The sequence below is a fragment of the Eumetopias jubatus genome, unplaced genomic scaffold (genome assembly GCF_037043125.1).
Source record: "Eumetopias jubatus isolate StellerSeaLion01/CBP00866 unplaced genomic scaffold, mEumJub1_p1.0 scaffold_17, whole genome shotgun sequence".
Classification (NCBI taxonomy): domain Eukaryota; kingdom Metazoa; phylum Chordata; class Mammalia; order Carnivora; family Otariidae; genus Eumetopias; species Eumetopias jubatus.
The window spans coordinates 7,925,413-7,946,600 of record NW_028274823.1 but is presented as its reverse complement, the minus strand read 5'-3'; the positions used below and the strand labels follow the sequence as shown (position 1 = coordinate 7,946,600).

Here is a 21,188-nt window from a genome sequence, read left to right as displayed (position 1 = left end):
ATCACATCGGGCTCCCTGCTCGGTGGGGAGCCTGCTTCTCCCTCTCCCTCGGCCCCGTCCCCTGCTCATGCTCGCATGCGCACGCGCACTCTCTCTCAAATACATAAATTGAATCTTAAAAAATAAAGCAATACGAGTGGCAGCAAAATGGTAAACACAACTAAAACACCCTGCAGTCGGGCTGGTGATATAAATGATCAGGGAATAATATGGAGTATGAAAACAGCACAGTTCCAAAGAATATTAATGATGCGGAGAAATGTTAGTATGTAATTCGAAGCCTAAAGAAACAAGATAGAAAAACTGTACAGATAGCATGACTCCTATTCTGTAAAACATGTATGTTATATGTGATGATTAAAAAAAAATAAACCAAAACATTCATACTCGAACTGGGGAGAGCCGGCTAATTTGTATTTTTTTTCCTATATGTTTTGCTAGAGTTTCTACACTCTCTGTAAGGACAAATGCATTTCCAAATGTGTGGGGGACGTGGCCACCAAACCCACTGGTGCTGTGCCAGGGTCAGGACCTATGACCCCAGCCTCCGCTGGGTCTGCTCCTTTGGTCTTTCAGGGAGTTCCCTTAGAATAACGCTGGCCACCAACTTCTCTTTTGGGACAAGGCACTGAGGCACCAGATGGGCCGGGAATGTGGTGACTGAAGGAGGACGCGGTGGGCCCAGCCACAGAGCAGGGAGGGCCCCAGCATGGCGCCACAGTGGCCCTGCTTAAGGAACCCGAGGCTCACTACAGACAGTCTCCACCCCAGGCCCTGGGAAACCCATGAAACTAAAAAGAATTGATCCCACCTTCAGAGAATACTAGTTTCCATTCTATTTTAATTTCACTGCCCTAGAATCGTCCCCATCTCCAGGGAAGTCATGAGAAGAAAGGGGACCTGGGAGCCGGTTAAGCGGGAAGGTTCGGCCCCTCTCACCTGGCAGCACCATTCCTCCCCTGTGGCCATCTCGTGATCCCGAGGCTTCTGGATGGGACCCTGAGCTCAGGCCTCCCTAATCCAGGCTAACCGACTCACTGCTTCCAGAGAACTTCCTGAGGCCCCCACCTTTGTCCCCATGCAGCTGCCTGTGGCCTTGAAGAAAGAACGTTTTGGCCTGCCATCCACCCCCCATCCGCTCATCGCCTCCCCGGTTAACCCTACTCCCGGCGCACCGAACTTCCCGACATCGGAAGTCAGACAAGAAGCAGGCAGAATCGAAACCATCCTGGACGGTCCCTGGCACAGCCCAGAAAGCACACTCCTCCTTCAGGGTTTACACAGCCCTGAAGAGTAGTCCTTATAAAATGGGAGATTCATGAAACAACTGCAGGAATGCGCACAGCCATTCCCTGTGTGGGAGGCGGGCGTTCCGTCTGTGTTTAGGTTCACTATCAAATCCCCAGTGGGGACTGGGGTTGGATGGCTAACTCTGACGCGTTCCTGCTTGCTTGCAGGAACCATGCCACTCTGTTTTAAGGGTAAGCCTCGACAACCTTAACAGTAAGATTCCTTTGCCTTGGGGATGATGAAGAGTCCGTTCTCAACTGGGTCCACTGGGGTTCAATGCCAGAGCAATGTGTCTGCAGTGAATCTGCAGCCTCCCCCCGCCCCCCGACCCCAAACACCAGCTCTTTCATGCCCTTACACCTCTGTAAAGGCCCGGACTGTTCTTCTCCTGCCTTTATCCTTCCAGCAAGAATCTCTTCCTTAAGAGCCAACGCAAACATGGCCTTCTCTGTAGATGTGCCTTCTCCACATCAGCCACTGGGCGCCCACAGTTCTTTGCCTGACTTTCAATCTTATGGCTCAGATGTTAACTGAACCTTAATTATCTATTTACAAGTCTGCTTCCACTGAGCCACGAGCCCTCGAGCACAGACCCAGCATGGCCCTCCAGTGCCCAGCATGGAGCCTGGCACACAGCAGACCTTAGCTGGTGGTGCGTAGAGGAAGGAACAGATAATGTGCAGATAAAAGCTGCAGAGCAGGCTGTGGGTGATCATTTGGCCCCACTTGTCCCTCATCCTTGGCACTGGCAACCCCTCCTCGGGCAGCTAGGTCCAACCTGGGGGCTCTGCCTTCAACTTCCCGCTTTCCCGAGGCCATGGATGGGTTGCGTGTGAAGCAGCTGGGAGTCTGGCTGGTGGTAGGAGCTCTAAGACACTCTGGAAACACAAAGCACTGTCTAACATTGAGCGCTGCTACCGTGTGCCAACACCAGCCAGGTGGCCGCTGGGTCTGTCTGAGGGGCAGATAATATTTTAATTGTTACTATCTTTATCGCTTGAAGAAGTACAACATAAGAAAATTAAAAACAATCGGGGCTATGTTTAGCCCTTGTGTTTTCCCCCTTCACTCAGAAAACAGAAAGCAATTTGCTGGGTCAGGTCGCCAGACAAAAGAAACAGGAATAGAAGCTACTTTTTAATGGCAAACAGCCCCGAACTTCTGGCCCTGACGTCACTCCGGACAAAGAGCCTCGGCAGGGCTCCGAGGAGAGGATACTGGACACCCCCGCCCCTCCATTCAATACCACTCTGCACAGTGATGACTCTTTCAAAAGTGACAATGGCCACGGACCTGGGGAGTCCACTGAGCAGGGGTCACCTGGGACGTTTGGAAGGGTGTGTACACAGGTTTGAACCTCAGCTCTGCAAGTCACTTAATCTCTCAGAGCTTCAGTTCCCCTGTCTACAAAATGAGGGAGACAGCAATGACCTCGCAGAGCTATTCTAAGAATCAAACAGTTGCCCTGGGACAGGGCCCGTGAGGGCACAGTGGGCTCTGCCAGTGGCAGCACCATGATTAGGATGACAGTGCTGGACGACGCGCCTACAGCTGAGGCTCAGCTCTTCCGCCCCTGGGTACCAAGCTCTGCGGGCCTGGCTGGAGTGGACACCTGTACGCTCTACACCAGCTTTCCTCAGTGTGGTTTTGGGACCCTTGGGTTGGCAGGAGCGTCCCTTGGGGTGTTAAAATGCAATTTCCAGGCCCAGGCCCTGACTCAGTAAACAGAATCTCTAGGGGGAAGGGTCTGCATTTAAATAAGCTCCGCAGGCTGTATGAACAGCAGAGGTGTTGAGAACCACTCCTACAGGCTACACAGGGGCCTGGGTTCTCACACCTGTGTCAGAGTGGCCGCTCACTCGGCCCATCCAGCCACACACAGGACACTGCCGGAGGCTTGACCATTCCCGTTTCTACAAATTTGGATTCAGAACACCATTAAAAGTTGGTGCTTTGGTGACTGTTTTGTTTCCAGCTGGTAACAAGAAGCAGAACTACAGAGAAGGAACCCTTTTTCCCTTCAAGTCCTCAGAGGGTCCTTTTTCACAGGAGGGGGTGGGGGCCCCAAGCCGCACAGCATGTTCTGGATGGAGAGCCACAGGAAGAGACCTGGGAAGCCAGGGGGAACAGTGTGAGGCCTCCCACCTTCCTCCCGGGACACGCCAACAGCAGGCCTGGGGTGGACGAGGGCCCAGAACGACAGCGCACAGCTCGGGAAAGCCGGCACCAGCCACACACCCTTCGTGCACTCCCCAGTCCTCTCAAGTTGCTCCATCCCCTGTTGAGCCCATCTTCACAAGTCTGAGATTATTCACAGGGGTGTGTGTGTGTGTGTGTGTGTGTGTGTGTGAGGTAAACATACACAAGGCTCTACCTCGAGATGGAAGGACAAACCACACAGACTCATACAAAAGCATACAAACCAACCAGGTCTCTCACGGATGGTCCGACTAGGTGACCTCCCAGGTGCCACAAGGCTGAGGCTTGCAGTCTGAGCTTGAAGTCTCTGGAAAGACTACCACCAGCCTGGGAGGCACAGGAGAAGCCGACACTCACACGCACGGGAACACAACCCCAGATCCCCCAACCTCGCTCACGAGGCATCACGGTCCTGCCACGCCCTGATGAAGGAGGTACAGAAGGCTGCTGGGCACACAGATCTAGAGCTCAAAGAAAGAAAACACTCGGAGGAGCACAAAAAGCATCTGCCTTCAAATGTTCTTGTTTCCATTTCTACCCTTACACTTGAAGGGAAATTCCCAGGGGCCCAGATTCTTCGGGGACTACAGCCTTCTTCGGGGTTCAAAAGCTAGAGGAGACTTGCAGCCCTGGACATCTGTGTGCTGTGTGTTACAGGCTGCCTCATGGTGACAGAACCACAGAAGAATGTGGTTTCTAGAAAAGGTTAAGCACCTGAAGCAGAGACCCAAGATGTCAGACTCTTGGAGCCTCCCTGGCCTGGGTCGCAAGCCTCCAGCCAGATCGAGACCGGCTGACTCATTCTCGGACTTCACACCCATCTACTTGTGCTGACGATGACTCTCTCTCTCCCGCCCTGTGGGTTGGCTGGTGCTAACTTGGCCTTGGGACTGCAAAGACTTGATTTGGGTAGAAGCTCTAACCCTTTCAATGGGAAACTGGAAAGTATCTTTCTGAAGGCATCATTACTAAGCCAATCTTACAAAAAGAACACAGGGGGAAAATATGCAGGACAATGCCCTGAGCTATCCCACAGGGGGTCACTGAATTTTTTTTTTTTTTAAGATTTTATTTATTTATGTGACAGAGAGAGATAGCGAGAGCAGGAACACAAGCAGGGGAATGGGAGAGGGAGAAGCAGGCTTCCCGGCAAGCAGGGAGCCCGATGCGGGGCTCCATCCCAGGACCCTGGGATCTTGCTGAGCCGAAGACAGATGCTTAACGACTGAGCCACCCAGGCGCCCCATGGGGTCACTGATTTTTAAATGAACTTCTAGAGCCCCTGGCCCACTGGAGTGCCTCTTTCTCTGTGTCATCAGAATGGAGATTCAGTTCAAAGCTGTGTCGGGAAGAAAAGGTTCTCGGGCTTTGCCTGACCAGGCCCCAGCTTCTGGTGGTGCCCTCTCGACAGCGATGAATCATAAAACATCAGCTGCATCTTGGGTTTAGGGACAGTGACACAGGACACCAAGCTCCTCGGCCAAGGCACGAGGACGGGGAATTAGGATGGCTGGAGAGAACACTCCACCAGCCCCATCAAGGGAAGCAAGGAGCCTGGCTTGAGGGGCTCTAGAAGCCTGAGCAGCTAGTAAGCTTCAGAGTGGTAACCAGGGCCTTGCCCTCACCAGCCGGGTAGGGGTGGCCCATGGCAGCTGCCACAGCTTCTGGGAAGCCTCTGCTCTTACAAAAAGAGGCTTGGTGGGATCCCCCAACAGAGAGTATGGAGGGGTAAAAAACGCACCAGACCGAGCCTGAGGAACACAGGCCTCAGTCTCCCATCTGTATGGGGCAAGGCGCCCACCCTGACCTCCAGGGGCATCCAGAAATGTGGAGGGCACCAGTATTCCCAACGGCAACAAGAACTGTGACGGGACAGAAAGGTCACCTTTGCCCATCCCCTTTGGCATTCCCATCCTGGCTGTGGGTACGTGCGGAGGAGAGGAAATGGGCACCTGCTTGCGATTCATCTCCGAAGAGATGCACGCAGCAAAGCTGAGCGCCATCATGGAGAGGAGAGATGTGGCAGCTGGGAGAACTCTTCAGAAAACACCCGATGAATGTGTACTAACTGTTAATTAACTAATACCCCACTGGGCTCCTTGCTGGGGCGGGGAGAGAGCACAAGCATACACCCCATGCACGCTACTCAACTGTGGGGCATCACGGTGCTCCCTGTCATATGGGTGGGGAGCCTGAGCTTCAGAAGAGCGTCACACCTCACTGAGGGACGCGCGGCCAGCAAACAGCACAGTCTGCGGTCCCAAGGCCATGCTCCTGCAGTGGGGCCTGGCTGCCCCTAACTGGACCACCTTTCTACCTGGCAACGTACTGTGGCGGGTGGTGCCCAAAGTCAGTCTCACAGTTGTCATTCCCCGTCCTCTGGCACCACTGTGGCCCCCTCCCCACCCCAAGGCAGGCCAGCCTGGGCGAGAAGGCAGCCCGGGAGGCTCCCTTTTCACTTGTCACCATAAACAGCCATCTTGTGCCAATTACACTTCGCACCTACTTCCAGTCTGTACTTTATTCCAGAAACACTGCTGGAAACCAATACAGGGTGCAAGGAAACATTTAAAGCACTCTCTATGGACAAACCTTAAACCACTTTAGGGACTGAAAAATCACGATAAATAAAAATAAATAAAAAATAAAATTAAAAAATCATACATCTGCATGCCTGTATGGAGATGTGCTTCTAAAAATGAAAACAAGGCTCTCTTTAGCCAATTTCAGTTAATAATCTGTTTCTTATAGGAAGCTCTGGTCCAGTGATCATATTCCAAATGGCTAGCCCCGAGAGAGAAGCAGCAGCAGAGACCAGAAACTGGCCTGAGCAGCTCAGGGGCTGCTACGGTTGTCCCTTCAGTCTCAGTCACGTGCTCGTTCTAAGAAATCGAAAATGTCCCACTTCCAAATGCCAGCTTTCTCATACAAGGTGCAATCACATTCCACTTTCAACGAGTGGTGGAGTTAAAAGACCAAAAGCTATGAAATCTCAAAGTGAAATCTTCCAGTCCCGCACAGCCCAACACAGCCAACTGGTTTACCCTGTAGAAATTAATACAGAGAGTGCCCCTGGGAACAACCCTTTCATGTACAGAGGAGACTTTAACAGCCAAGTAATTAAACACAGAAAATAAGGGCGTATAATTAAAATGCTGACGAACCTGAACCAGAGTGTCACAAGTAAGGCTGCTATAATATTTTTACAATTCCCTTTTATACATAATGCATGATCCTTCTGCTCAAGTTTCTCTATGTTCTCTGCCTGCAAAATAATTTACATTAATAAATAATTTATTACCATAACTCCTAAAGTAATTATGGGTTTCCGTGCAATTTTTTTTTAGCCTATGAATTGTTTTGTTCTCTGTTCACTGACTTGTATTTACACGACTTTTCCTAGTGGCCCTTTTGCAATAAGTGGTATTGCATTCGCTTTCTCACATACTATTTGATTTCCAGGTCTCTCCTCGCCTGAGTGGTGAGGACAATGGAATGTGTAGTGTCCATTGTCCCTGTGATACAGAACTCATTTAACGGGTGCAATTAGCCAAGAGTGGTGAGTGGAGCGTGCTCTCACTCCACTTGCCCTGCTTCACCAAAAAAGAATAAGCTAACACACATGTGCCCCTGGGTCAGCATGAAGAGGCATCTCCCACAGCAAGCGATGGAGGACCTGGCCGGGGCGGGGCCGGGGGGGGGCGCACCTGCCTCTCCCAGCACAGAGTGCTTCCGTCAGGTGCAGCCAAGCCCCCTTCTCCGCCCGCTAGAGATCATGGCCAGCAGCAAGGGCTGGCCCGCCTGCCAGGCCAGCTGACCACAGGGCCCTGGAGCTGCCACCTGACCAAGGCTTCCTGTGTTAAGAACACAGGAACCAGTCATGTACATGGCTCTTCCCCAGAGAAGTCACTTGCAGAGGAGATTCCCGCTCTGCACAGAAAGTGTTCTCGGGGTGGTATGGGAGGGGAGAAAGGAAACCAGAGGCAAACACCGTCTCTGCTAGAAAGGGCCCTTCGGGGACCGGGCTGGGCTCACAACCTAAGAAGGAGCACTGCGCCCTGGTGCAGAGGAGGCCCGGCAGTGGCCTGGCCCTACTGGGCCCTGCTTCTGCCATTCACACCTCCTCCTGGCTTTGTTCACTCCCCCAATTTGGGAAAGCACAAAACCACTTCTTTATATCAAGTTCCCAAACTTAGGGCGTGGGGGGGGCGAGGGGGGGAGACAACGGTGGGGAGGGACCCATCATCCAGCTCACAATAACATAAAGTACTTAAAAAGAACACATACTGAGGGGCGCCTGGGTGGCTCAGTTGTTAAGCGTCTGCCTTCAGCTCAGGTCATGATCCCAGGGTCCTGGGATCGAGCCCCGCATCGGGCTCCCTGCTCTGCGGGAAGCCTGCTTCTCCCTCTCCCTCTCCCCCTGCTTGTGTTCCCTCTCTCGCTGGGTCTCTCTCTGTCAAATAAATAAATAAAATCTTTAAAAAAAAGAAGAAGAACACACACTGTTGTGAGCCCTTGATTACATGAGTAAGGCATTTTATCTAAGTGGGTGTAGGGGAGGCCGGGCTACTCTAAAGGGTGGCTATTTAAGAGGAAGCAAATAGGCCGCTGCACTCCCCACCCTAACGCGCTTGCCTGGATTTTCTTAAGAATGCTCAGGAAACTCAAACTCGCCCTGGCTTCCAGCTAGGACCCTTGCAATGGGGGCTTGGGAGGGAAATGCCCTGAGTCACAGGGCCAAGCTCTTCCCAGCAATCACGGGAGAATTCCACTGATCAGGACCACAACAGGAGTTCTTTATCTCCAGGGGACGGGGGTTGGTGATTATAGTAATAGGACATTTTGTCTTGGCTGAGTATTGTCCAGTCCTGGAAAGGCTCAAAACCCTCTTGAAGTGCCATTAAAAAGCAGGCATGCTGAAAATGAGACCTCACTGCCTGGGATGCCCTCCCCGTTCACGGCGCAGGGTAGAGCCACACCTCGGTGCACATGTTAAAATGGGCAGGAGCGGTCACCTGAGCTTCCACCAGCACACAGGCTTGGGAAGGCCTCTGACGGCTGACATTCCACCTCGGCAAGTGCCCAGGAAGGGGCTGAAGGTGGGAGGGACTGAGCCGGCGCCTTCTGTGTGCTGCTGTCTCTTTATAAAGATTACTAAGAACCGCAATCTGCAAGATGAGGGGACTGAGGCTCAGGAAGATGGGCCGATCTGCCCTCGGCTCTAAGGACCCTAATCCACGGGGAATTCACTGTTTCTCCATCTCTCCACTCCACTAGACAGACACCCCCTTGAGGGCAGGGGCTGATTTACTCTCTCTCTGTGCCAAGTGCCTGGCACAGAGTTGACCCTCAATAAACACCTCCTGGAACAAACCACCGAAATGAACCGTGGTGAAGGAAAAGCCTTGGTAATGCACACTTCAGATGGGCCAGGGTCTCCCCAAATCAAGGAGGGGCTGGCCAACAGGCAGCTGAGGAGAAGGACGAGAGGACTCGGCAGCCCCCCCCCCCCACCTGGCCGTTCCTCCGCTGCCTGGCAGTGCCCTGGAGCCAGCCTACGTCAGGCACAGACAGCCTTGAAATAAAGACCAACACCCCCACCACCAGTTTACCAGGCTGGCGCAGCTGAAAGCTCAAGTCCAGGCTGGGCTGAGGAGCTGAGTGTGCCCAGGGGCCTCCCTCTCCTTCCGGGCAGGACAAAGGCAGGCAGTTTCCCCACAGCACAACTGAGTCCAGCCCATGAAGCAGGCAATGAGGCAAGCTTCTGAGCCACGTGGCTAAGTCACTGAGGGTTTGTCGAAAGCCGTTAACCACCAACAAGGTGCTCAATCAAGCCCCGTGGGGGGACAGGTTTCAGAAGTGTGTCACAAGGGTAAACCAAGGCCAGGTGATCTCCCTGTTTCCATTTCCTCTGGGTGGCAGCATCAAGAGGACCACCTGGGGCTCTCCCACTGAGCTGTGGCTTGTGACTGAGAAGAAAACAATCTTCCTTCTTCCCCAACCTGGGTCCAACTCTGCCAAGGGAGCTTGGTGGGGAGTCACCTCACGAGGCCTTGGTTTCCCCATATGGGAATGGGGCGTCCCCACTGGCCCCACACCAGAGTCGCTGCAGAGTCCCAGCGACCCTGTGAGGAAGGAGCCTGGCGCTCACGGCAACATACCCAGCACCCCCTCCACCCTCATCACCCCATCTACGGGACAGAGTCTAAAGAAGACAAAGAAAACACTGCACAGAGTCACAGGCTGAGAGGAAAGGAGAGAAGACCTGACACGGTCCTGTGCAGTCAGGCCTGGAATCCGAAGGCCTGCAATGGTCACCCACCAGGGAGCTTGGTTGCTGCCTCAACGTCAACATTACAGAAACTCATCCGGCAGGGTGTCCCCACAGGGGGCAGGAGTCACGCAGAGACAGCGAAAGGAGAGATTGCGCCCGATCATCTGGAGCACAGGAAAATCAATATAATCAATACAGTCATCTCCTCCGCCCCTTTATAAAAAAGAGTCATTCACACTTGCGGGGACACAAGAGACCAAGACAACCCTTCTGGAAAACATGTCAACAATACGAAGCAAGAACCTTAAAAATGTTCCTGCCCCCTGGCCTCTCTAAGCCACTCCTGGGAAATCCTAAGGAATAATCCAGAAGGCAGACAAAAGACAAAAGACTTAGACACGTAGTCACATAGTCACCGTTCATCACAACGGCAAACAAAACAGCCATTCCACCGAACAAACAAGGGACAGTTAAATCGTTAAATACACGGTGATGCACAATGAGGTACTACAGACTCAAACCACACAGGCTGGGCCAACGCTAAGCCCTGGGGAAAGGATAGTAGTTAAGGACTACTAAGTGAAACCAGAAAAAAAAAGTTTTTTGTATACAATTTTTTACAATCATTTGTCCATCGTAGACTTGGCTATGTCAAAACTTCAAAGAACATAACAATACACCAAAATGTTAACCAGGAGTTCTCCCTGGGTACTGGGGCTAGGAGAGATTTTTATTTTGTACTTTACGCTACGGTGCGTCTTCTGAATGTCTCAAAGGGAACATGATTACCTTCACAACCAGACAGAAACTCTCAACACAGTGGTTGGAGATGACATCTGTAACCCACACCCCAGCGCCCATCTGCTCACTCAGCCCCACAGCCCGGGTGCCACTCCAGCACGGCCGGGCCTGAGACGGTTTGAGCACAGAGACGAGACCCCACTGCTGCTCTTTGTGCCTGTGTCCAGAAAGGGCTTCCAGCATCTCACCTGGAGGACTCAGGCCCTGGTGGAAGGACTAGAGAAGGGCTCTTCACAGCCACCTTGGTTACTCACCCATAATTCCACAAGAGAAAAGTGTCGGTCCTTGACTCATCTTCTTTGGCGTGTGCTGAAAACAACCAGAAAAGCTATTCACTCTTCAAGTCATAAGAAGCACGTTTGCACATGACCCTGCACTGATCCCTCACTAAAGTCACAATTAAAGGGGTAACTGTCTTTTGCCAACGTCAGATTAGGGAAAGGAGAAAAAAAGCATTCTAAGAGGCAACATCAGCCGATAATTAGACCTGGACTCTCTGTCCAAAGTCTCCATTGAGTTATGGAGTCCATCAAGTTCATGGCTTCAAAAAACACACCAGAAAGCCCCACGACTTCTGACACTCGGGGATTTTTCCACGTGAGTGCCGGGGAGGGGGACGCAGGAGGGGGTGTGATGCACACGGTTCACCGCACTGGGCTGCGGAGAGGCCGCCCCACAGCGCAGGCTGGGAGAAGAGGGGGCCTCTCAATGACAGGAAGAGCCCCCAGGGAGGAGCGGAGGCCCTTCCGCCGCCCTCAGCTCCTTCCCTCCCCCAAGACCCCAGGAGAACAGCTCCCCGTCCTCTACACAGAAGCACCAGGTACAGCTCGAGCCGGGGACCCTGCGCTGTGCAAGCTGCTTCACCACTACACGGAGGCCCCCAGGCACCCTCTCTGAACTGAAACAGAAACTCAAAGGTTATGTTTGGTCACAGCTGAGGGCGATGGCTTTTGAACTCCTTGGCACCGTATTTCCATGGCTTCCCTTCCCACCGTAAGCATTCCACGCCTCCCCTCAAACCCCACACCCAGCCTCACAAAATGCTACGGCCACTGGGAGAAAAACAGGCCAGTCGGGCCTACAAGGGCCCCAAGACCAGGCACTGCTCCACAGCTACACAGTAACTTGAGCGCAGAACATTCCGGGCTCCCCTGTGCTAGCTGAGGCATGGGTCAGGAGGCCTGTTCTGACCTCTGGTGAGGAGGAGACGGTGCCCCTGGGGGCCCCAGGAAGAAAGGTCTGCCTCAAGGATTCCTAAGACTCATTCCTTCCTTCTTTCCTTCACCCACTCCTAAGTACTGGTAATTATTCACAGGAAGGCTGCACTAGGGGTTGAGCACGTGACGGGGAAAGAAGCCTTCGGTCCCAGAGGAGTCAGCCTGTCCAAGAGAACGCCACCTTCTGAGAGGAGCCCCACATAACAGCGACAACAGGTGTCCAGTCCGAGAAGTGGGCCGGAACCAGGCCCCGGAGCAGGAGGGTGGAGCTGACGAGGAGCACCGGGCCTCCCGGATAAACGGGTGGCGAGTGCCTGGCCCCAGCTCCCCAGTTCTGAGACCTTTGCCCTCAGTCAGCTCTGTGTCCATCCAGTCAGGTTATTAAGGGCACATCCTGCCCAGGCTGGGACACAGAGGTAAAGGAGGCCTGCCTTGGCCCTCAGGAAGCTCACATTTCATGGAGGACACAGTCACACAGACAAACCATTACACTACAGAGAATGCGGGACCAGAGAGGCCAGGCCCAGGCCGAGGGTGCTGGGGTGCGGGAGGTCAGGGCTGGCTTCCTGGGGGAAGCACTGGAGCTGGTGCTCGAGGACCAGAAGAAGCCTGCAAGGAGCAAAGGGGCTGGGGCAGGTCTTCTCCAGTACCCCCTCCTCAGTTTAAAACACTCATTATATTTTCGGGATAGGTTGCCCTCTTGGACTCCACAGGGACTTTAACCATCCCATCTACAGTCATCCAGAGAAATATCTGGAAAAAGTTAAAGACAGCTGCGTCTGCCTCTCTCCCAGACGACCTGGTTAACACAGCAGGATGCACAAAGAAAGCCCACACCAAAGCCACCTAATGGAGAGTGGGTGACAAAGACTCAAGAACCCCGCCTCCGCGCCATGAGGCCCCAAACAACCAAGCACTCAGCCCACGGACGCCAGGCAGTCTCTGCTCCCAGGGGGAGGGTTCAGAGACAGAAGCTGGGCTTGGCCTAGGCCAGGGGCCTTGCCTGCTGAGGGAGACAACTCTGACACGGCAGGAGCACCTTGACACAAAGCAAACATCCACCGGGGAACCAGAGCCCCCACCCCACGCTTGGGTTGAGGGGGCAGGTGGCAAAGCAAGCCAAGGCGGGCGGCCCACAGAAACCCAAACCAGGATCGGGCCACGGAAAGCAGAAGACAGCAAGAAGCCTGGAGCCGCCTGTCCGCTGCACTGGCACGCAGACCCACCGAGGAGGGCTTGGGGTTTACAGACAACAGGAAGCGAGCTAGGGAGTCAGCCCGCTGACTTGTCCTTCCACAAAGCTGGCATGTTCCCGACAGAGGGGCACGGCAGGGCCCTCTAGATCTGGGCCCTCGCAGGGGCTGCTGACACCTGTGTGGGTGCCAGAGAGGCTGGGGTCTGTGCCTACAGAGGGAAGCACTGCGCCGGGCCACAGGGGCTCCGGGGCCCTTGCTCACGCATTCGTTCGCTCAGCAAGGATTTATCCCTGTTGGCGGCAGACCGTCCGTTCCCCAGGCTGGAGGACACACTCTTGGAATGAGAGTGCTTCTCACGCCCCCAAGGCCCTGCTCTGAGACACCACCATTCTCCACAGAGAGACCAAACCAGCCTCCTAACTGGTCCCCGGCCTGTGCCCTGGGCCCACCCTCCATTCTCCACCCAGAACCCACAGAGGCCAGCCGACATTGCTCTTCTGCTTACGAACCTCCAATGACTTCCCACAGCAACCAGAGAACCCGGCCACCTCTCTCCCCACAGCCACCAGGCCCGCGGGAGCCAAGCCCAGGCCACCTCAGGTCTCTCCACGACAGGCTCCTCACAGGCTCCCACCTCATTCCGGCCACCTTCCCTGACCATCCCAGCCAAAGGGCACCCTCCCCACCTGTGCTTTTCTCTTGAGTGTTCCGCACTGCCTGCATCAGTTCCTTTGCTTCTGTGCTTATTCTCTGCCCCTGAGAATTATGCTTCTTAAGGCTGCCATCTTGTCCCAGTGCAGAATAGGTGCCACGTGACTATCTGGTGACCAACAGCTATGGCCACCTGTCTGCCCAAGCCTGTCTCGTCCCTGCTGCCACTCACCAAGCAAATGCAGGGCCAATGCAAACAGACTTTCACTGGGCAGAACCTGCCACCTCCCCAAATCTTTGGGCTCATGCCAAGTCGAAACTTGGTGGAGAAGGGGAGAGAGGGCCAGCTGGACAGTTGGGGGCCCCCTCTGCACCCCAGGGAGTAAGAGGGCAGCGATCACTTGCACTCAGATCTCACAACTTGAAGGAACACCTTCTCCACGTCCCCTGTTCTCAGTGAGCCCCATTCCCGCTCTCTCACCAAGCATGCGGAAGTGCATGACCTTCTGCTATCAGCACCCGACTCTTGCACTGGGCCCCCTCCCTCCAACACTGCAGTGTCTTGGCGGGCCTCCACCTCCATCTCTGACAAGAGACAGGACACCGGCGTGGCCAGCCAGGCCCTCTTTGCTCCGGGGCTCTGAGTCCTAGACTGAGGAAGTGCTGGGGCTGCTTTACCCAGCGAGAGGCCCCGAGCCTGCCATGAGCACCTGCTTCCAAAACCCTCCGAGCTGCCCTGTCCCTGCCCTTTCTGGGGCCTCACTCACCAGCTCTCCCACCAACTCCCAGGATGTCAGGCCCAGGCATACCCTGACCACTGTCAGGTTTCTCTGAGCCCAACACCAAGGTCCCTTCAGGGCTCCGGGTGGGCCAGAGCCAATTTATCTCGGGTATGCCTAGACTATGATAAAATTCCTGCTGGTCTGTACCATTCTGCAGCCAGCCTTCGCAACCTTCAAATCCTCCGCACCACTGCAGGGAGGCTGAGCCAGCCCATCGTTATGCGGCAAGGCCCAACAGGCCGTAGGGACTCCTAGCCTCGGGTTCATATGACACTCACTGTGCACGCTGAAGCCAGCACCCAGGCCTTGGCTGGTGTTTGCAGAAAAGAGGACAAGGAGCACAGCTCCCCTCATATCTCTCCCACTGTGATGCCGCCCAGCACAGGGCCTGGTCTCTGCGAGATTCCTCAGATCACAAGGGAAGGTTTTGGAATCAGATCCTCCACAGGGAAGGCAAAAGCTGGAAATCAAACTGGGGCTGCAGGGGCCGTCTGTCCGACCAAAGACAGAAGGCCTGACTCAAATAAAGACACAATTCAGGTCTTTACTTAAGGAGGAACTAGGTCTGATAGAAAATGGCAGAGCTCATCTCTGGCCATAATCATGCTTCTCCATAGCTTTGCTCTGCAGATTACCGACTAAAGCCATCACATCACTTTTTCCCCGTAACACTGTTATGGGGAACCACAACCCAACACAGGCAGGCTCACACTCATGCACTTGAGCGGAACAAGCAGCGTACCCCAGCCTCCAAAAAGGAACACAGTGAGACCATTGCAGTGGAAAGCAGAAGACAGAGCCGTGCCTCACAAGAAAAAGAGAAGCCCAGAAGGGACGAGCACCCTTGTGTAGAGAATCTCAGAGAGCAGACGGAGATGGAGCGGTGGCCCGGGCTTCAGGGGCTTCAGGGTTAGCCAAGGCACGGCTAGTGGCTTTGTTTGCTCAGGGAAAAGGCATCAGACTGCCTCAGACCATCTGTGCACCTCTGGGTTCTAACCTCAGGCCAGCCTGGGCCTGCCAGCCATCCTGGCTGGGGCTGCTGAGCCCAGTGCCAACTCTGGGTGGCCGCAAGTACGAAGACCCTCAGCACCCAGACAGCTGGGTGCGAGGCCTGGCGTGGCCATGGACTCCTCCAACTGGGCAAATCACAGCCTGGGCATCCTAATCTGACAAGAACAAAGGGAAGGCCCTGCTCCCCAAACCAGTGTCGGCTGTTGTGGGAAATACCTTGAGGTTGGGGAAAGCGAGGCAGCCTACAGCCGCGCTCCACTCTCTCCCCTGGAACAGTCTCTAGACTTGAGAGAGAGGCTGAGACACTGGCCAGGGAGAGGAGGCAGGCCTGGCCGGGGAAGACGGTCACTCTGGCCTGGGAGAACGGGCCACGGCCTGAGCGTGGGCGTGTGGGAAGGGGGCTGGGGGACACTGCTCCCAGGGTCAACCGTCTGGGCTGCCTTCCAGCGGCAGCAGCTAATGTTAGAACACTAGGAGGAAGAGCCTACTCCGCAGAGGAAAGCAACCAGCAGAGAGCGGGGGGGGGGGGGGGGGGGGGGGGGGGAGACTGAGCACAATCTTCACTGCCGTGCATTGTGCGAGCCAGGCCAGTGCTGGGGCCAGGCGGGGCCCTCGGCCCTCTCTCCCCAGGGCCAGGCGCAGGGAAAGGCAAAACGCTGAGCACTTGTCAGTCCTTTTTTCTGTTTTCCTACATCTCTCTTGGGAACAAGGCCGGTCACTTGTCACCAGCATTTCATTTTTAGAAAAAGAACAAGAGACCTCAGAGGGCAAGGAGGGAGGGGCTACAGGCTTCCTTGCCCAGTGCCTCCAAGGTGACTGGGTGGCCCCCAGGTGACTTTCACCCACAGTTTGAGACTCCTCTCTCACTGCTTCCCTAATTCCAAAGTGGCCTGTGATTCACGTTTTCTTTTTTAACCTGAAGCCCACCGCCCCCCTCTTTCTGTTATCTTCTTAGCCTGATTAGAAAACAAAAGAGAAATGCTTTTCCATGTTCCTGTTGTTATCTTGATGGTATTTACACGAGGATGGCGTTGCCAGTTTAGGAAGCTGAAGCAAAGCCCCTGTCCACTTCCTCCCAACCTTGCCGGCAGGGGAGAGCATATTTACCCTCCCTTCCGTCTCAGGGACGTCAGCACTAGACTCAAACGATCTGGGGTCTTTCTCGGCTGCTCCCTGTGCATGCCTGGACTGGAAGCCGGCCTCCCTCGACTTTTCTGAGTAGATGAGTTTCCCTTCCCCCACTAGGGCCGGGAGGCCACGCTTTTGCTGGCAGGCACTCAGGCCATGTCTCCTCGAAGAGCAGCTCAGCTGAACTGGGGCTCACGTGCCCCGGGGCCAGCTCCACAGCTAGCCCCAGCCAGGCTGGCCCCGCGATGGGACCAATTCCACGGCAGCTGCTGAGGCCAACAGCACAGCTGGAAGCGGGCAGGGACCCTCCCCTGGGACCTCCAGACAGCCCTCACCCCAGAGGTCGTTCCTTTCTGGTCAGAGCTACTCTCCGTGTAGTCTTCAGATTTCAGCAGGAAAACACCCCCGCCCCGCGCCCCCGCCCACACAGCAGAAAGCAGAGCGGCTCGTACCTGCACCCTCAGCTGTGAACCTGAGCAGCAGCGAGAGAGGAACTAAAAGTGAGGAGCTGGGCGGCAGCTGGGCTGCAGGAACCCGTGTCCATTCACTCTATGAACATCCCTGAGCACCTACCATGTCCCGGGCCCTGGTTTCAGGCACTGCGCACTCAGCAACAAGCAAAAGAAACAAAATTCCTTGCCTACATGAAGCTCACATTTCAGGGCAGTCATTCAACAAACAAGATCGAAATGTCAGAAAGCGACAGGCACTAGGAGGGAAGGAGGGGAGGGCAGAAAGTGTGGGGGAGAGGGTGGTTGTGGCAGAGTTCAATTTTAGGCCGAGTGAACAAAGAAGAAAGAGAGGGAGGGAAGGAGTCCTGCCAAGGGGGAGTGTTCCAGGCTGCAGAAGTGCAAAGGCCCTGAGGCAGGCTCGAGCTTGACATGTTGAACAAGGAGGTCAATGTGGCTTGAGCAGAGTGAAGGGGGCGGGGGAAAGCAGAGACAGAGCAGCATGGTCAGAGAAAGCCAGAGTACATGGGCTCTGGGCCTCCTGGTAAGGGCTCTGACGTCTGCTCGGCCGGAGACGGGAAGCCAGCAGAAGGCCAGAGCTGAGGAGAGATGCATCCGCCTTGTAGTCCCTCTGGTGGCTGGTAGAGAACAGCTAAGAAGCCAGAAGCAGGAGACCAGTTACAACACATTCCCAGACAAGAAAGGACAGCAGGCGGGACCTGAGCGGCAACCGTGGGGACGGCGAGAGGGAATCTATTTACAGACATATATTCAGTGCAAACTGGAAAGACAGCCGTGATGGGCAGAGACCTGACCCATCTTTGCTCGTGGAATTCTGCCAGCCCAGTGCCCGGCACACACACGGTGGTACATAAAGGCCTCAGGTCTCGATGGCTTTCCCACACTCCTACAAGGGTTGGAGACCCAGCCGGGCCTGTCTGCTCTTGGCCTGATGGTTGGTGTGAGCTTGGGGAGGGAGCCCACAAGGGTGCTAGGGTGGGCACTCAAGAGGGGCTGCAAAGGGCACCAGGAGGGGTGCCGGGCAACGTGGGAAGTCCTGCAGACTTATCAATCTGCAAAACTCCTCCTCAGGTTTATTTCTGTCAGAGTGGGACCTCCTCCCGCCCCCTCTGCAGGGGAGCAGCCCCACTCACTTCTGAGGAATTAGGGCTGGAAGGAGGTTAAGAGACTCCCCTGTTCTCAGTCTGAGAAGGCCGAGCTGTCTGCCTCTCTGGCCCAGCCCATCAGGCCACTTGGTCACAGGATAACTTTGGGGAGAAGGCGGGAAGGGCAGCTGTCACAACGGCCCACCACCTTGGCCGCCAGACCACACCTTCTTTCTCCACGTCTCCCACCCCCGACATTCTTGAGGCAGCAGCTCTCCCTCCGCACCGCCCTTTGGAAGTGCGGCCTGACCTTGGCCCCCACTCGGGCACCACCTCCCTTCGGGAAACCACCTCCCCTTACTGGGTGGAGACCAGAAGGAATGCCAGTCTCAGCCTGGCAGGGGCGGCAGAACCCCGCTTGGTATTATTTACCAGGGTGCTGGCCTTCCTTCCAGCTGCTTCTTGCAAGCACTTAGCCAGGCTCTGGGTTACTTCACCCCACTGCCCCAGCCTGCAACATCTCCCAGAGCTCTGCCCTGGGCACTCTGGACTTAGTCTGCTAAGCCTGCATGTTCAGTCCACAGCCCCACCTGGACATCAGGCCTCAAAAAAGGTCATCAGAGAAATGAGGCCCAGTAGGTCCTTACCAGCTCAGGGTTGAAGGTCCTGCATGCTCTGGAGTCAGCTCCCTGTTTGTCGAGGCTTTTACTTAGGATCATCACCATGGTAAGGACCTCAGGCGCTGGGCTCCATCCCAGGGTGGGCACGAGCCATCTTCAGTTGGGCAGACTTGGGCAGAGGTGACCTCCTGGGCACCTCCCAGGTGACTGGCATCAGCAGGAACAGTTCCCAATCAGCTGCTCACGCTTGGGGAAGGGCTCCTCCAGGAAATGGCCAAGTGCACTCAACTTCCTGGAAAGACACCAGAAAGGCAAGGGATTCAGGACTTGGGAAGACCGGGGCTCTGAGAGAACTGCCCGCGCACCCTCCTGCTGGGGCCCTGCTCAGAAACAGAACTGCCTCCCCACTGAAGGAGATGCATCATGGCTGCAAAGGCCAGGATCCCTTTCTCAGAGACCCCCGTGCCAGCCTTGAGGCACGCCTAAAGCCAGCGCACTAGCGGGTACAGCAATGGGTCTCCACTCAGCCACGTGGCACCTTTAAGACCTATCTCAGGGTCTGGGTTGGTCACAATCTGCTGTCCCCAGAGTGTACTCAAGTCATGTGGCATCTAATACCCAGCTGGCCCTACAGACCGCTTCGGTATATGCCCAAGGCTGAGGGTCAGACACGTACCAACCCCACAGTCAAAACTGAAGGGACCAGCCCTCAGGCAGCCTCAGGCAGCAAGGTGGCTACTGTCCTCCACCGAGTTACGAACAGAAGCTACTGGAAGAATCGGGCGGGTCCATTTAAAGGCACATATTTCCCACCCTTGGAAGCGCCACTTTCAACAATGACACATTTGCAACACTGGGGGCCTCTGTAGCTTTGTCCCCTTCCCCAGACTGGGCCAAACCAAGTCACAGCCTTTGCAGGGCCTGCCCACACCACCCAGAGCCGCCAGCAGTGACAGGAGCCCTCATGGCGCCATTCTGAACAGCCCACCAGCACCTCCTCCCGCGTCACCCCCCAAGCAAACGCTGAAAGAACAAGGTCTTAGCTCAGGTTTGAGAACTCGCTCCTTACACATTAATTCCTCCCGTCCCTACTTCCCCATCCCACCCCTCGGTGGTCACACCTTAAAGGAAAATCACACGCACGCAAGGAACCTGAAGAGCACCGTCACAAAGTGAAAAATAATGACAATAATAGCAGAAAAGGGCAGCTCCTAATCTATAATTAAAAACAAACTGCTCAGTGCAAGAAAATGCTTTAGAATCTGCTGCTCTGTGTAAAAATTAATTGCACCCTGGTATTTACTTGCTGCCCAGACTGTAAATCATATTTTCCTGTTTACTTCGATTAGACTTTACAGTGGGTGTTATTGGAATTGCTCAATTACGGGCCAGCTGGCAAGCACAGGAAAATTACCTTCTACTGTTCTTCGAAAACAAGGTTCATCCAAAGTGCAAGAGTGGGGAAGGGGAGGGGGAAAATCAATACATTTTCAAAGGACTGGCTGTTCAGGAAGAGACCTGGTGGCGTGTAGGTTCCCAGGTCACACCAGAGTTTCAACACCACCTCCGTCTAGAAGCAACACATTCTGACCAAGAGTGAGCTGCTCAAGGAAAGAATGTCAGACCACTCCTCCCAGCTCAGGCCAGAAAGCTGAGCCAGAAATGCCCGCCAGCCCCCTGGACGCTTGGCTAGGGAGCGGGGTTGGGGGGTGCTACGGACTCTCCCTTCAAAGGGACCCTTTGTGCCGCCTCGGTGGTGGAGGCGAGGCCTACTGACGGCCATCTTCTTTCTGGGTGCAACCTCATTCGGTTCTGGAGCAGCCGGCCATTCGCCCAAGGCCCAGGGGTGACCTGCCTTTACCATCCCCACCCCCCATTTCTTTCTTCCCTAATAAGGCAGGCCAGCTTAGTGGTTACAAGCTCAGGTCCTGAGTCAAGGGCACCTGGGTTGGAATCCCAGCTCTTGAAATGCATTGTCTTGAGGGACCTTTACCAAGTTACTTACTCTCTCTCCATAACGTAGGGACAACAGTGCCTGCCTCAGAAGATTCCGTATCATCTGAAAACAGAGCTCAAGCCCTTTGCTCCGTGAGAAGCCCTAGCTCATTTGAGGAAGCACTCACTAAACAGTAGCTACCGTCCCTATTTTCATCAGGGAGACAGTAGGTCCTGATTCGTTCTCAGCAGTGGACACCCAAGCATCTAACTGTCCTCTCGGGTCTTTTTTAAAGAGAAATTCCATCAAATTTTTTAGAGCTAAATTCCACCAGGATGGAACTGGGCATATTATGGCCCATCCCTCTGGTGAAACAGTAGGTGGCCAGTAAGAATGATGCTGTGGGAGTCCATTGCCATAGAAACGCGTTAGGCCATCGGGATGCAGCCAACAGGCACCGCAAACACAAAGCCAGACGGAGGCAGCAGTGTGGGCGGCCCTGCTCTTCTAGCTCCGCCCCCACTGGAG

The 21,188-nt window shown here is 54.7% G+C and overlaps 1 protein-coding gene across 4 annotated transcripts in view; it reads right to left on the bottom strand.

Annotated features, from left to right (window-relative positions):
- FAM53B (family with sequence similarity 53 member B) overlaps positions 1-21,188 on the bottom strand; it is a 119,760-nt gene that overhangs the window by 54,846 nt on the left and 43,726 nt on the right. For all 4 annotated transcript variants that reach the window (XM_028119887.2, XM_028119886.2, XM_028119889.2 and 1 more), the window contains exons 2-3: positions 18,752-19,016; positions 10,819-10,873 (exon numbers count right to left, since the gene is read on the bottom strand). In XM_028119887.2, coding sequence (XP_027975688.1) covers positions 10,819-10,873; positions 18,752-18,829 — 133 coding nt within the window. In that variant the 5' untranslated portion in view covers positions 18,830-19,016. The remainder of the gene's footprint in view (positions 1-10,818; positions 10,874-18,751; positions 19,017-21,188) is intronic.